The 12852-nt window shown below is 48.9% G+C and overlaps 1 protein-coding gene across 1 annotated transcript; it reads right to left on the bottom strand.

Moving 5' to 3' along the window:
- Positions 1 to 390: 390 nt before the first annotated feature.
- KIFC1 (kinesin family member C1) lies at positions 391 to 12477 on the bottom strand. Its single transcript, XM_008060157.2, has 11 exons — positions 12375 to 12477; positions 9390 to 9527; positions 9140 to 9239; positions 6977 to 7030; positions 6799 to 6861; positions 6194 to 6594; positions 4763 to 5542; positions 3871 to 4161; positions 3692 to 3765; positions 3486 to 3561; positions 391 to 590 (listed from the first exon to the last, which is right to left on the bottom strand). The coding sequence occupies exons 1-11, from the start codon at positions 12384 to 12386 to the stop codon at positions 546 to 548; spliced, it is 2034 nt and encodes a 677-aa protein (XP_008058348.1). The 5' UTR covers positions 12387 to 12477; the 3' UTR covers positions 391 to 545.
- Positions 12478 to 12852: the final 375 nt, after the last annotated feature.

The raw sequence follows: 12852 nt of genomic DNA on the forward strand, positions 1-12852 counted from the left end.
GGGAAGGCAGGGAAAGGGCGGGAGGAAATAGTGTAACGCGCGCCGGCCCCGCCCCCGGCTCCCACCTTCCCGCACCCTCCAAAGGGCGTCCCAGCCTGGGGCCCGAATGGCTGGTGGTAGGGCAAAACTTAACTAGCGACCGTGGAGGGGGTGTGGCTAGCTAGTGGGCACATCTTAAGGGGAACGCTGGGAGAGGAGACACAGAGAGGAGGGTCATGATCCAGGCCAGGTCCAGAACCGGTGAGAGCTGAAGGGATAAAAGCCCAACTTCCCCCACCGCAAAAACACGAACGCTTGGCAGAGCGGACAGATCCACAGGTTTCATCTTTACAGACACAAAAGTATCTTCCTTCTTGGGCAAATGCTTTATTTTTTAAATGAAAAATTTAATTTTTTTGGTCCAAAAACCTTTATTTAAAAAAAATAACTATTCTTTATTTGATAGGCCTGAGTACATAGGGCCCTCCACCCAAAAAAGCATGCTTCAGCACAACCCCCAATACATACACCCACACACACACCCACACAGGATCTGGGTCCCATCTTCACTTCTTGTTAGCCTGAGCAGTACCAATAACACACTGGTTCACCTGGGGGGAGGGAGTTAGACAAATATGATTAAAAATTTGTACAGTAACCAAAAACAGTATTCCCAAGATCTCCCACCTCCCCCCCAATGCTAAGGCTCCCCTCTGGAAATAGTGAAATAAGGTCTTTGAAGGCAGGTTCAGACTGGTCCCAGTTGTGGTTAATTCTCCCATGCCCACTATGTCTCGAGGAGGCAAAAAGGCTTGAGAAGAGATGGAAGCCCCACACAAAGATACAGAATCAGAGAGAACTGTGTCCTGAATGACACAGTAGAAAGTGTACTGCACTATTAAATTTTCTTGCCATGAAATTTGAACCTGATCAAAATCTTTCTCTTTTTTTTTGAGTTGGAGTCTCACTCTGGTTGCCCAGACTGGAGTGCAGTGGCTGCTCCTGGCCACTGCAGCCTTGACCTGCTGGGCTCTGGTGATCCTTCCGCCTCAGCCTTCCAAGTAGCTGGAACTACAGGTGCGCGCTACCACACCCAGCTAGAACCCGATCAAAATCTAACCAAACCTCTAAATCAAGAAGTACGGGGAGAAAAGGAAGCAACCAGCCAAAATCCAGAATATGGTATATGCTATAGGGAATGACTTAACATCTGCAACAAACAAACAGTGGCAGGGTGGAGTGGGGTTATTATAGATTAAAAGAAACTTGAGATATTTCAACCAAATGAAGGAGACTGCCCTTGCTTGGATCCTGATTTGAACAAACAAATATATACAATATACTTCTGAAATAGTCGGATGAAATTCAACATAAACTGAGTATTAGAGAATATTAAGGCTCATGCGTGAGCCACCGTGCCTGGCCAATAATTTTTAAAAAGAATATTAATAAGTTTGTGTTAGGTCAGGCGCGGTGGCTCACGCCTATAATCCCAGTACTTTGGGAGACCAAGATGAGAGGATTGCCTGAGCCCAGGGGTTCTAGACCAGCCTGGGCAACATGGCAAGACCTCATTTCCAAAATTAAAAAAAAAAAAAAAAATTAGCCGGGTATGGTGGCGCATGCCTGTAGTTCCAGCTATTTAGAAGGCTGAGTTGGAAGGATTGCCTGAGCCCAGCAGGTCAAGCCTGTGGTGGCCATGAGCGTGCCACTGTACTCCAGCCTGGGTGACAGAGTGAGACTCAAAAAAAGTAGATGACTGGAGCAGGGTGCAGGTGCTGAGGCAGATGGCTACCTCAGCAGTAACCAATGCTGACTGAGAGGAAGCTAGAGAACAGAAGAAGGGCAGACTTGACCAGAACTCAAAGCAAGAACCTCTCAAAGGGCTATATATACACTGAGGAAATGGGTGAGCCAGAGACAAAAAATTAACCTAGAAGCAGAAGTAAGGAAACTTTCTGACTTGCTTAACTCTAATGGAGGGAGCATACGTCTTAGAATTCATGTCCACAGGTTGACCCTTGTGGGATATGTACAAGGTTAGTCAACACGGCCTTGTTTGTACAGAAGAGCGGAAACAATCCAAGTGTCCAGTAGAGGGAACTGATGGATAAATTTTGGTGAATCCACATAGTAGAGTCCTAGGCAGACCTAAAAATAAGGGATGATTTCTGTGTGCTGATGAGAGTAATCTTAGAGCTGTTTAGTTAAGCAAAACAAACAAGGTACAGAACTAAATATACATGAAAGAGGGAGACTGCTGTTATGTAAGGAGGGGAATAAGAACGTCTGTATAGCTTATATTTGCACACAAAAAAACTGGAAGGATAAATAATAAAATGACTACCAGCCGGGCTCGGTGGCTCAGCCTGTAATCCCGTGCCTTGGGAGACTGAGGTGAGTGGATTGCCTGAGCCCGCGGGTTCAAGACCTGCCTGGGCAACTTGGTGAGACCTCATTTCTACAATAAATCAAAAAATTAGCCAGGCGTGGTAGCGCATGCCTGTAATTCCAGCTACTTGGAAAGCTGAGGCAGAAGGATCGCCAGAGCCCAGCAGGTGGAGGCTGCGGTGGCCGGGAGCGGTCACTGCACTCCAGTCTGGGTGACAGAGTGAGACTCCAACTCAAAAAAAAAAAAAAAAATGACTACCTACACATGGGTGGAGGATAGTGTGACAGGGGTGGTAGTAAAACTTGTGTTGTGTATAGCTCCCTATAGCTTAGATCTTTTAGTCAATTTTAATTTTTTATTTTTGAGTCAGAGTCTCACTCTGTTTCCCAGGCTGTAGTACAGTGGCACACTCATGGCCACTGCTGGATTCAGGTGATCCTTCTACCTAAGTCTTCCAAGTAGCTGGCACCACAGGTACGTGCCACCACACTTGGCTAATTTTTTTATTTATTGTAGAGATGAGGTCTCATCAAGTTGCCCAGGCTGATCTCAAACCCCTTAGTTCAGGCAGTCCTCTCACCTCCACCTCCCAAATTGCTGGGATTGCAGGCATGAGCTACTGCACCCAGTTAGTCACCTATTTTTAAAAGCTTAATTCAAGGGCCAAGTGCAGTGGCTCACACCTATAATCCCAGCAATTTGGGAGGCCAAGGTGAGAGGATCGCCTGAGCCCAGGGATTCAAGATCAGCCTGGACAACTTGGCAAGATCTCATCTCTACAATAATCAAAAAATTAGCCAGGCATGGTGGTGCTTGCTTGTAGTTCCTGCTACTTGGAAGGCTGAGGCGGAAGAATCACCTGAGCCCAGAAAGTCAAGGCTGTGGTAGCCTTGAGTGTGCCACTGCCCTCTAGTCTAGGCAACAAAGTGAGACTCCAACTCAAAAAAAAAAAAAAAAGACGGAACCCAGTGAGTAACACCTCAGATGCCTGCAAAGTGTAAATTCTTTCTGCACAAATGTGTGCCCTCCAGCCTAGAGGATGGAAGGGTTAGAATGGAGAAGCCTACAAACATCCAGGGGTCCTGACAAGGCCTGGGATTGGTGGTAATCGCACCTTGGAAGCAAAGCGTAGAGAGTTGAGGGACTCAGAGATGTTCTCTTCTAGTGGGGAAATGTTCACAAACATGAGCCTAGGAAAAGAGAAGACCAATCCAGTATTAGGGGCCAGCGGAGCCTGGACTGGTCTCCACTGTTCCCCTTTCTTCTCCACACCCCAGAATAGTTTCTATCTGACCCCTTCCATCTGTGCCTTTCACTCACATCTTAGCACTGCCACCCAGAGAGTTCTGCAGTAAGTAGGTGAGTTTGCTGTTCCGGTAAGGAACATGGGACTCCTAGAGGGGTAAACGGGAATAGGTGGTTAGGATTCAGTAGGGTTCTGCATGGCCAACCTCTCTGGCCCCTAGGTCCCACCCACTTTCCTCCATTCCTAGTACCACCTTGTTGCTCAGAGCCATAATAACCAGCCCCAGCGTGGACAGGCTGCTGTTAATGGCCTGTGTTTCTCGAAGGCGTTCCCTCTCCCCAGGGCCGAGGGCTAAGCTGGGATCAAGCCTCTCACTCCCGGCCAGGTCCACAAGGCTGAGAGGGGCCCCACACTGTAGGCCTCTGCTGGAGTGCTCCCCAGAGATCTGGAGCTGGAACACGCTGTGGCTGCGTGATGACCGCTCATTGTGGATTGTACGGGCCACAGCCCGATTTTGGCGGGCCAGATGGAGCAAAGCTTCAACCTGGGAATGAGGAACAAAAGGGGAAAATGCAGGCAGAAATCAGTACATAGGTGATGTGCATGACAATGAATGAGAGTCAGTCCCTGCCCTCTTGGAGTTTTCTTTAAACCTGGTCAAGAGACAATATAAATAAGTAAACGCACAGCATGTCTGAGAATGATACAGAATAAAATCATAAAATAGGGAGTGTGTGAAGTGGATGGTCACGTTTAGACAGGATAGCCAAGGATGGCCTCACTGCCTTAAGATTTCCAGGGAAGACATGTTCCAGCAAAGGCCCTGAGATGGGAGTCTGACTGGCAGGTTGAAGATGGCCAGGCCAGAAATCCTAGGGTGAACTGAGCACGCAAATGAGGGCTGACATGTAACTGGCAGGGGGCTGGCAGCCTTCGCCTTCAGCAGATGCCATCACTCCTGTCCACTCCCTGGTTCTGTTAGGCAGACCTAGCTTACAGCCCTCCAGCCAAAACTGAATGTGGCATCCTATCCTCAGCACTAACCCTTCACCCTTCAATTCGCTCCTGCTCCTTTCTCCATCTCCTTGCCTCTTGTGGCACCCTGCACACTCCTCCCCATTCCCCAGTCCCAGTCCCATGCTTACTTCTTTCTCACAGGTGACAGGGACATATCGAGCATTGGTGACAGTAAGCTCCTTGCTCCCTGGCCCTGCACGGTGAATTTCACAATCGCCCCCTTGGCCCTTGCGGGGCCCAGTGGCCAACAGATCTCGAACAGTCTCATTGTATATCTCTACATAGCTTGCCACAAAGCTGTAGTTCCAGCCCTGGCCACTCAGCTCCTGGGCGACGGAGAAGATGTGTCTCATCGCTCGAGGGATCAGCCCCTCCAACTGGGGATCTCCCCCAGGTTCACCCTCCATTGTGAAGGTCTTGCCACTGCCTGTCTGGCCATAAGCAAAGATGCATACTGGGAAACCATCCAGGGCTGACTGGACGAGCATGGCAATCTCCTCAAACACTTCATCCTGTTTACTTCCTGGTGGGAAAACCCGGTCAAAGGAAAAGTCATGGCGGGTAGTGGGGGGCGGCGCCCCACTCAGGGTCCCACGCCGTTCATCAGACCGGGAGAGGCTAAGGTGGGTTGGAGGGTCAGAGGGCCCACCAGGGCCAGGGGGAAACAGGAGGAGGCCAGGAGGTGGGGTGGGCTCCCCTGGAAGGACAGGGCGCACCCGGCAGAATACACGGATGTTGCCCTTGAGTTCCTGCAGCTGGTTGTGCAATCGCCGGCGCTCCATCTCTAGCCCATGGAGACGTTCTTCCCGCTCAGTCAGTAAGGATGCCTGGGCTGCAGTCTCCTGTTGCAGAGATTCCACCTTTGCCTGGCTGCTTAACAGAGCCGCTTCTGATGCCTGTAGCCTCTTCTGCCCAGAGCAGAACAGAAAGAACATACACAGAGGGTAAGATGCCACCGAAAATAAAAACAAATCATGTGGCCAAGATGGGGCAGAGCTGGGGTCCCTGCCCTCAAGGACCTAAGTCTGGTAAAGAAAGAAAGATAAGAAAATAAGGAATCGTGGTACTAGGACAGGAAGTGCTATGGGAACATCCAGGAAACACAAGGAAGTTTCAGGCTGACACCCCAAAGTGTAGGAGTGAGCTGAGGATGGATGAAGTACAGAAAGAACATTCCAGCAAGAGGGAAGCAATATGCAAATACCCAGAAGTGAAAGTTGAGCCATTTAAAGACACTTCAAGTAAGTCAATCTAGTTAGTGCTAAGCCACGGGAAGAGGGAGCGGGAATCCCACCGGGATTGGTGACCAGGATGAAGACTTGAAGGAGGATGGAGGATTAGGGGAAGACACAGGCCCTGGCAGGAGGTATGCAAGGAGCCAAGGGCAGGGAGAATGAGCAGAAAGCAAGGTAGAGTCAAGAGTGGGTTAGGATAGAGACAGGTAGAGGACAGAGGAATACTGTTAAAGGTGGGTAGACTGTCAAGGGCATCTGAAAGGCAGGGGAGGAGTGATCTCTGCTAGGAAAGGGGATTGGCATTTGTGAGAATCTGGCTCTTACCTCCTGCTTCTCCAATCGGGAAGTCAGTCCCCTCCGCTCCTCCTGTAATTCTAACTGTTCTTTCTGGAGCTTCTGCACCAAGCCCTCCTGTGTGCCCAGCCGCTCTTCCAGCTCCAGGACATGAGCACTCAGGTTCTTCAGCTCATGTTGGCCCTGCTCAGCCTGTGCCCGTACCCTGGTTAACTCTTCTTCCAGTGTCCCGCGTTCTATCCCCAGGGTCTTGGCCTGTTGTTGAGCATCTCTAAGCTGGTCCTGCAGCTGCTGGTTCTCCAAGTTCAGTGTTTGAGTCCTTTCACGATAGCGCTTCAGCTCTGCAGTTAGGTCACATAACTGGCCCTTTAAGTCCCAGGCTGGACGTTTTCCAGGCTTCTTCCCTCCCACCATAGGAGGAACAGTTGATGCTAAGATGGGCACAGAAAGGAAAAAATTAGTGAAGTCTTGGCTCTCTATCCCTTCTCTCTTCCAGCCTTTAAAGCCTCCACACCTGATGCTACATCTACTTCCTTCCCCTCCAGACAAGGAAAAGACCAAATGGATTTTTCTAGACACTCATCACCTCTTCTTCCCTATCCTAGCCTCTCATCCAATGATGGTTTGTCACCTACTGCCAGGCTTCTGGACAGGCTTCTGAACAGGAACAGCAGGGACTGGCTTCTGGTTCTTCAACACTAGAGAAGTGGGAAGTTGACATAGGAATTATAGGACCAGTGTCTCTCCACTTCTATCATTCTCCCTTTATACAACCCCAAATTCCTTCTCAGCCCAGGTCTTAAGCACCATTACCTGTGGCAGTAGCTATGGAACACCGGGGTCCTGTCTTCCTAGAAACTTTTTGAGCTGTGCAGGAGATGGAAGAGAGAAAAAAGTGGAATGATCACTCTCATGCTGGTACTTACACTGACTAAGCCAGGGGCAAGGGAAGTGTTTTTTCTGAGAATTAGCAATAAGATGCTGGGTGTGGTGGCTTTCACCTGTAATCTCAGCACTTTGGGAGGCAGAGGCAAGAGGACTGCCTGAGACCAGGGGTTCAAGATCAGCCTGGGCAACTTGGCAAGACTTTGTCTCTAAAAAAAAAATGCATCTACTTACAAAAACAAAGAGTTAACTATAAAACAGCCTCAGATAGGTCCTTGAGATGGTATTCCATTGTTATTATAGAAGATGATAGTTCCATGCATGTTATTGCCCCATTTAACCTTATAGTGGGATAAGATGTGGAGATAGAAGACAGTGATATTGATGATCTTGACCCTGTGTAGGACTAAGTTGCTACTATATGTGTCTTAGTTTTTTTTAAAAAAACTTTTAAAAGTAAAGAAATAAAGTTCCAAATTTAAACTTAATTCTTATTTAAAAAAAAAAAGAATTTAAAAACAGAAAAAAAGGAACCAGGTATAGTGGCTCACACCTGTAATCCCAGCACTTTGGGAGGCAGAAGTGAGAGAATTACCTGAGCCTATGGATTTGAAACTAGCTTGGGCAACACGGCAAGACCTTGTCTCTACAATAAATAAAAAAATTAGCTGGGTGTGGTGGTGTGTGTCTGTAGTTCCAGCTACTTGGAAGGTTGAAGTGAAAGGATCATTTGAGCCCAGCAGGTTGGGGCTGCAGTGAGCCAAGATCATGTCACTGCACTCTAGCCTGGACAACAGAGTGAGACTCTGACTCAAAAAAAAAAAAGAAAACATTTTTTAATAACTGTAAATGTTTATGTCTTAAACTGTTACTACAAAAAATTAAAAATTTTTAAAAAGTTTGTAAAGTAAAAAGGTTATTTTAAGTAAGCTAAGGTTAACTAACTATGGAAGAAAATTTTTAAAAATAAGTTTAGTGTAGCCTAAGTGTACAGTAATGTCCTAGGCCCTCACATTTATCACCATTCACTGACTCACCCAGATCAACTTTCAGTCCTGCAGGCTCCCTTCATGGTAAATGTCCTATACAAATGTATAGGGTAGCTTTATCTTTTATACTGTTTTCTTACTGTACCTTTTCTATGTTTAGATACATTACCATTGTGTTTGAATTGCTTATGGTATTCAGAATAACAAAACATGCTGTACAGGTTTGTAGCCTAGGAGCAAGAGGCTGTAGCCTAGGTGTGTAGGTTTGTGTAAGTATACTCTGAAATGTTTGCACAATGACATGTTTCTAAAAATGTATTCCCATCAAGTGACACATGAATTTAGTTACTACACTGTGGGTTTTTTTAATTCCTGTATTGTCATTTTTTATCAGATCATTCTTGAATATTTTCGATCCGTGGTTGGCTGAATCCAGGTTCAGAACCCCATGGATATGGAGGGCCAACCATACTCAATATGCCAAGGAGCAAGCTGGACCAAGTAAGTAAAAAAAGGAAGGGAAGAATGATGTCTAAAGTATGCTACTACTTGTGTAAAAAGAGGAAGGGAATATTTTCCTGAAATGACACGCAGTTGTCCTGGGGAGGGGAATTGGGAGCTATGGAACAGGGATCAGAAACAAACTTTTTTTTTTTTTTCAGTTGGAGTCTCATTCTTGTCACCCAGGTTGGAGGCAGGCAGTGGCCGCTCACGGCCACCACAGCCTCAACCTGCTGGGCTTAGTTGATCCTTACGCCTCAGCCTTCCAAGTAGCTGAAACTATAGATGCATGCCACCACGCCCAGCTAGTTTTTGTGATTTATTGTAGAGATGAGGTCTCACCATGTTGCCCGGGCTGGTCTTGAACCCCCAGGCTCAGGCAATCCTCTCACCTCGGCCTCCCAAAGAGCTGGGATTACAGGTTGAGCCATCATGCCCAGCCAAAAAGAAACTTTTTACCGCATGCAACCATTGTGCCTTTGGAATTCTGAACCACGTAAAATGTTATTACCTATTCAAATAGACTAAAGTGGAAAGAAGAAATTAGTTGAAGAGCATTGGACTTTCATGCCCTTAGTGCCTGTTCACCCCCAGAGCCCACCTGTGGTCTGGCCTTGTGTCTGTGGCACTGTGGTAGGGGGTGGTGCTCTGGGGCGGGATGTGGCAATTTTGGCTGCTGCACCCAGGCCTCGTGTCCGCTTCTGGGGAAAGATAAGAAGTATATGATTATCCTACCTAATTATTTTATACTCTCTGCCTCTCCCTCTCTCTCTTTCTCTCACCCCCCCCCACACATACATGCAAGCACTCTCATGCATACATACATGCATAGGTCTCCACACCCAGCTCACCTTCTCAGGCTCCAAGGCATCCTCCATCTGGTCAGGCCCCCTCTTGAGTCGGCTTCCTGGGAGAGGCAGCCGTGAAGGGGCCTTGATCAGAGGTGTCTTCAGCTCTATGTTCCCCTTCACTTCCAACAGAGGAGGCCGCTGTTGGGATAAGAGACCTTTAAGACAACACCCAGGAGCCCAAATGCCCCAAGACATCCCCGTCTTGGTCCCCCCCACCCCCACCCCGAATCATTTATTATTGCTGCATGGTGGGATTACAGGTGATAATTGTTTTTTGTTTTTTTTTTTTTTGAGTCGGAGTCTCACTCTGTCACCCAGACTGGAGTGCAGTGGCCACTCCCGGCCATCGCAGCCTCGACCTGCTGGGCTCCGGTGATCCTTCCACCTCAGCCTTCCAAGTAGCTGGAACTACAGGCGCGCGCTACCACACTAGGCTAATTTTTGATTTATTGTAGAGATGAGGTCTCGCCAAGTTGCCCAGGTGGGTCTTGAACCTGTAGGCTCAGTCAATCCACTCACCTCAGCCTCCCAAAGGTGCGCGATTACAGGCTGAGCTACCAAGCCTGGCTTAATTTTTTATTTATTGTAGAGACAAGTTGTCCAGGCTGGTCACAAACCCATGGACTCAGGCAATCCATTAGCCTCGGCCTCCCAAAGTGCTGGGATTACAGGCTGAACCCCCGAGCCTGGCCTTAAGGTGATAATTTTTAAATAGTATTATACATTTCCCAAAAAAAGCATGGCTGAATCTACTTGCAAAGTATATCCAGAATCTGACCACTATTTCTTTCAATGCTACCACTCTGATCCAATTCACCATCTCATACACCAGTGTTTCTCAACTGGGGTGATTTGGGATCCCACCTGACATTTGACAAGGTTTGAAGACTTTTTTTTTTTTTCTGAGTCTGAGTCTCACTCTGTCACCCAGGCTGGAATGCAGTAACATGCTCATGGCCACCACAACCTCGACCTGCTGGGCTCAGCAATCCTCTCGCCTCCGCCTCCCCAAGTGCTGGGATTACAGGCATGAGCCACCCCTCCTGGTCATAATTCTTGTTTCTATTCTTCCCCCTTTGCAGTCTAATTCCAATGAAGCAGCTCAAGTGAACTCTGTAAAATGTAAGACAGATCTTATATCTCTCTTTGCCTAAAACCATCCAATGATTCCCCATCTCACACAGAGTCAAGTCCTCACAGTGGCCCCTGCAAGAATAAACTGTGGGCCAGTCCGTAATCCCTGCACTTTGGGAGGCCAAGGCAAGACGATTGCCTGAGCCTGGGGGTTCGAGACCAGCCTGGGCAACTTGGTGAGACCTCATCTCTACAATAAATCACAAAAACTAGCTGGGCGTGGTAGTGCATGCCTATAGTTCCAGCTACTTGGAAGGCTGAGGTAAAAGGATTGCCTAAGCCCAGCAGGTTGAGGCTGTGGTGGCTGTAAGCATGCCACTGCACTCCAGTCTGGGTGACAAGAGTAAGACTCTAACTTAAAAAAAAAAGAACAAATTGTGATCAGCAACCCCACTGTCCTTTACCAGATTTCCTCTGGTAGATTCCCTTTGCTTGAAATGTTCTTCCTTCACTATCTACTTGCCTATCTCCCTCTTTTCCTTCAAGTTGTTTTTTGTTTTGTTTTCTGTGTTGGAGTCTCACTTCGTCGCCCAGTCTGGCACACTCATGGCCACCCCAGTGTCCACTTGTTAGGCTCTGCCAATCCTTCTGCCTTGCCTTCCAAGTAGCTGGAACTACAGGCGCGCACTACCACACCCAGCTATTTTTTTGATCTATTGTAGAGATGAAGTCTTGCCAAGTTGCCCGGACTAGTCTCGAACCCGTGGGCTCAAACAATCCACTCACCTCGGCCTCCCAAACCACTGGGATTATAGGTTGAGCCACTGAGCCCGGCAAGTTTTATTCAACTCTCACATCTCAGTGAGGTTTAGAGACTACCCTATTTCATATTCTATCCTGCCACTGTCTCCCCTCCTCCCTCTTAAGCTGCTTGCATTTTTCCTTTTCGCCATAGCACTTATTCCCTTCTAGTAGAATTGTATGTTTATTGTCTGTATCCCCATAGAATGGCAACTCCATGATGGTAGGCATAGAATGGCAACTCCGTGATGGCAGGCATTTGTTCCTTGTTCACTGCTGCATACTTAGTATCTACAACTGTACCTGGCACATATGTGCTCCATAAATATGTGATGAATAGATCTGAGAAGGCTTTTTCTATGTCTTACTGTCACATGCCACAATATCTCTTCAGGATTAATCCTGACTGGGTAACTCTGAATGTGAAGTACTAGTAAACAAAAGATTCAGGCAGGAGGCCTCTTCTGGCAACACAGATGAGTACACGCTTGCTGTCACACACATTCATCTCTCTCCACCCGAGAAGGGAAGCTGCAGGTGGCTGTGGAGTGCAGCAGGGCACCGATAAGAGACACAGAACAAAGTCAACCAGTTTCATTGGGCAGGAGTCGCTGTAAAACTTGGGAAAGGAGAGAGAATGAGGAGTCCTGCAGCCCAGAGAATAATACCCTACGCCCTCTCTCCACATCCTGCACCCAGAAGAAGCAGAAATGGAGGAGATAACACACAAAGACATCAGCAGGGATGTGGCCTCAGATACCACTTTCCCAAAGTTAGATCTCAGAACTCTCCCTTCTCGCACACCAAAATCGGAAACGTGTCAGACAAGCCTGAGGATTCGAAATGATACATCCTGGCTGGAGACGTGAAAGTGTGGAAGGGGCATCCGAGACTTGAAGCTGGGGGAGGTCGGACAGATGTCCCTTCCGACCTCCCGTGCTGCTTCCCGCCGTCTCCACTCCCCCACCCCTTTCCGCTGTCGCGGGGGTGCACGGACCTTCGCCATCCAGGCAGGCATGACAAGCCCGGGCGGGAGCCGAGGGCTGGACAGCAACCGGCAGCCAGCTGTGGTCCCCGCTCCGGGGCGGGACACCTTCTGCCCCTACTCACCTGCGGCTCCATGTTCACCTCCGCCCCACACGCGCCGCGGGAGCGCAGTGGAAGAGGACGGGGCGCTGGGACCCCGGGGCCCGCGTTTTCCTGCCCGCGACGCAGAGCACACGCGCTACGGATTCCGCGGCCACCAGCCCACACCACGCCCGCCACTTTTGAATTCCAACGGCCGCCACCTATTCTCACCGCGTTCCGCAGGCAGGGCCAATCGTCGCCGTCGCCACAGCCGAGGCCCAATCGCGGCGTCCTCCGCCTCCTGAGGCCACACCCCACTCGGCAAGGGCCGGCTCCTCTCCTTTTAGCGGGCGGGGAGAGGGCGGTGTATTAATTCCACTTCCGGCCCCACGCATTCCGCTCACCCTTCCCTCCAGCCGCAATCGCAATGTACTTCCGTTCGGCCTCCCGCCTCCGCCCACTACGTCAGAAAACGCGTGGAAGACGCTGCACGAACGTAACTGGCCGAGCGTGACCAGTG

The sequence above is a fragment of the Carlito syrichta genome, unplaced genomic scaffold, assembly GCF_000164805.1.
Source record: "Carlito syrichta isolate Samal-C Ts95f unplaced genomic scaffold, Tarsius_syrichta-2.0.1 Scaffold92604, whole genome shotgun sequence".
Taxonomy (NCBI): Eukaryota; Metazoa; Chordata; class Mammalia; order Primates; family Tarsiidae; genus Carlito; species Carlito syrichta.

Bases quoted from the DNA above. Each gene is read 5' to 3' on its own strand.
- KIFC1 (XM_008060157.2), bottom strand. The intron at 6,862-6,976 runs GTAATGGTGCTT...CCACTTCTCTAG, and splicing joins TTCCATAGCTACTGCCACAG to TGTTGAAGAACCAGAAGCCA. The intron at 5,543-6,193 runs GTAAGAGCCAGA...TGCTCTGGGCAG, and splicing joins CCCGATTGGAGAAGCAGGAG to AAGAGGCTACAGGCATCAGA.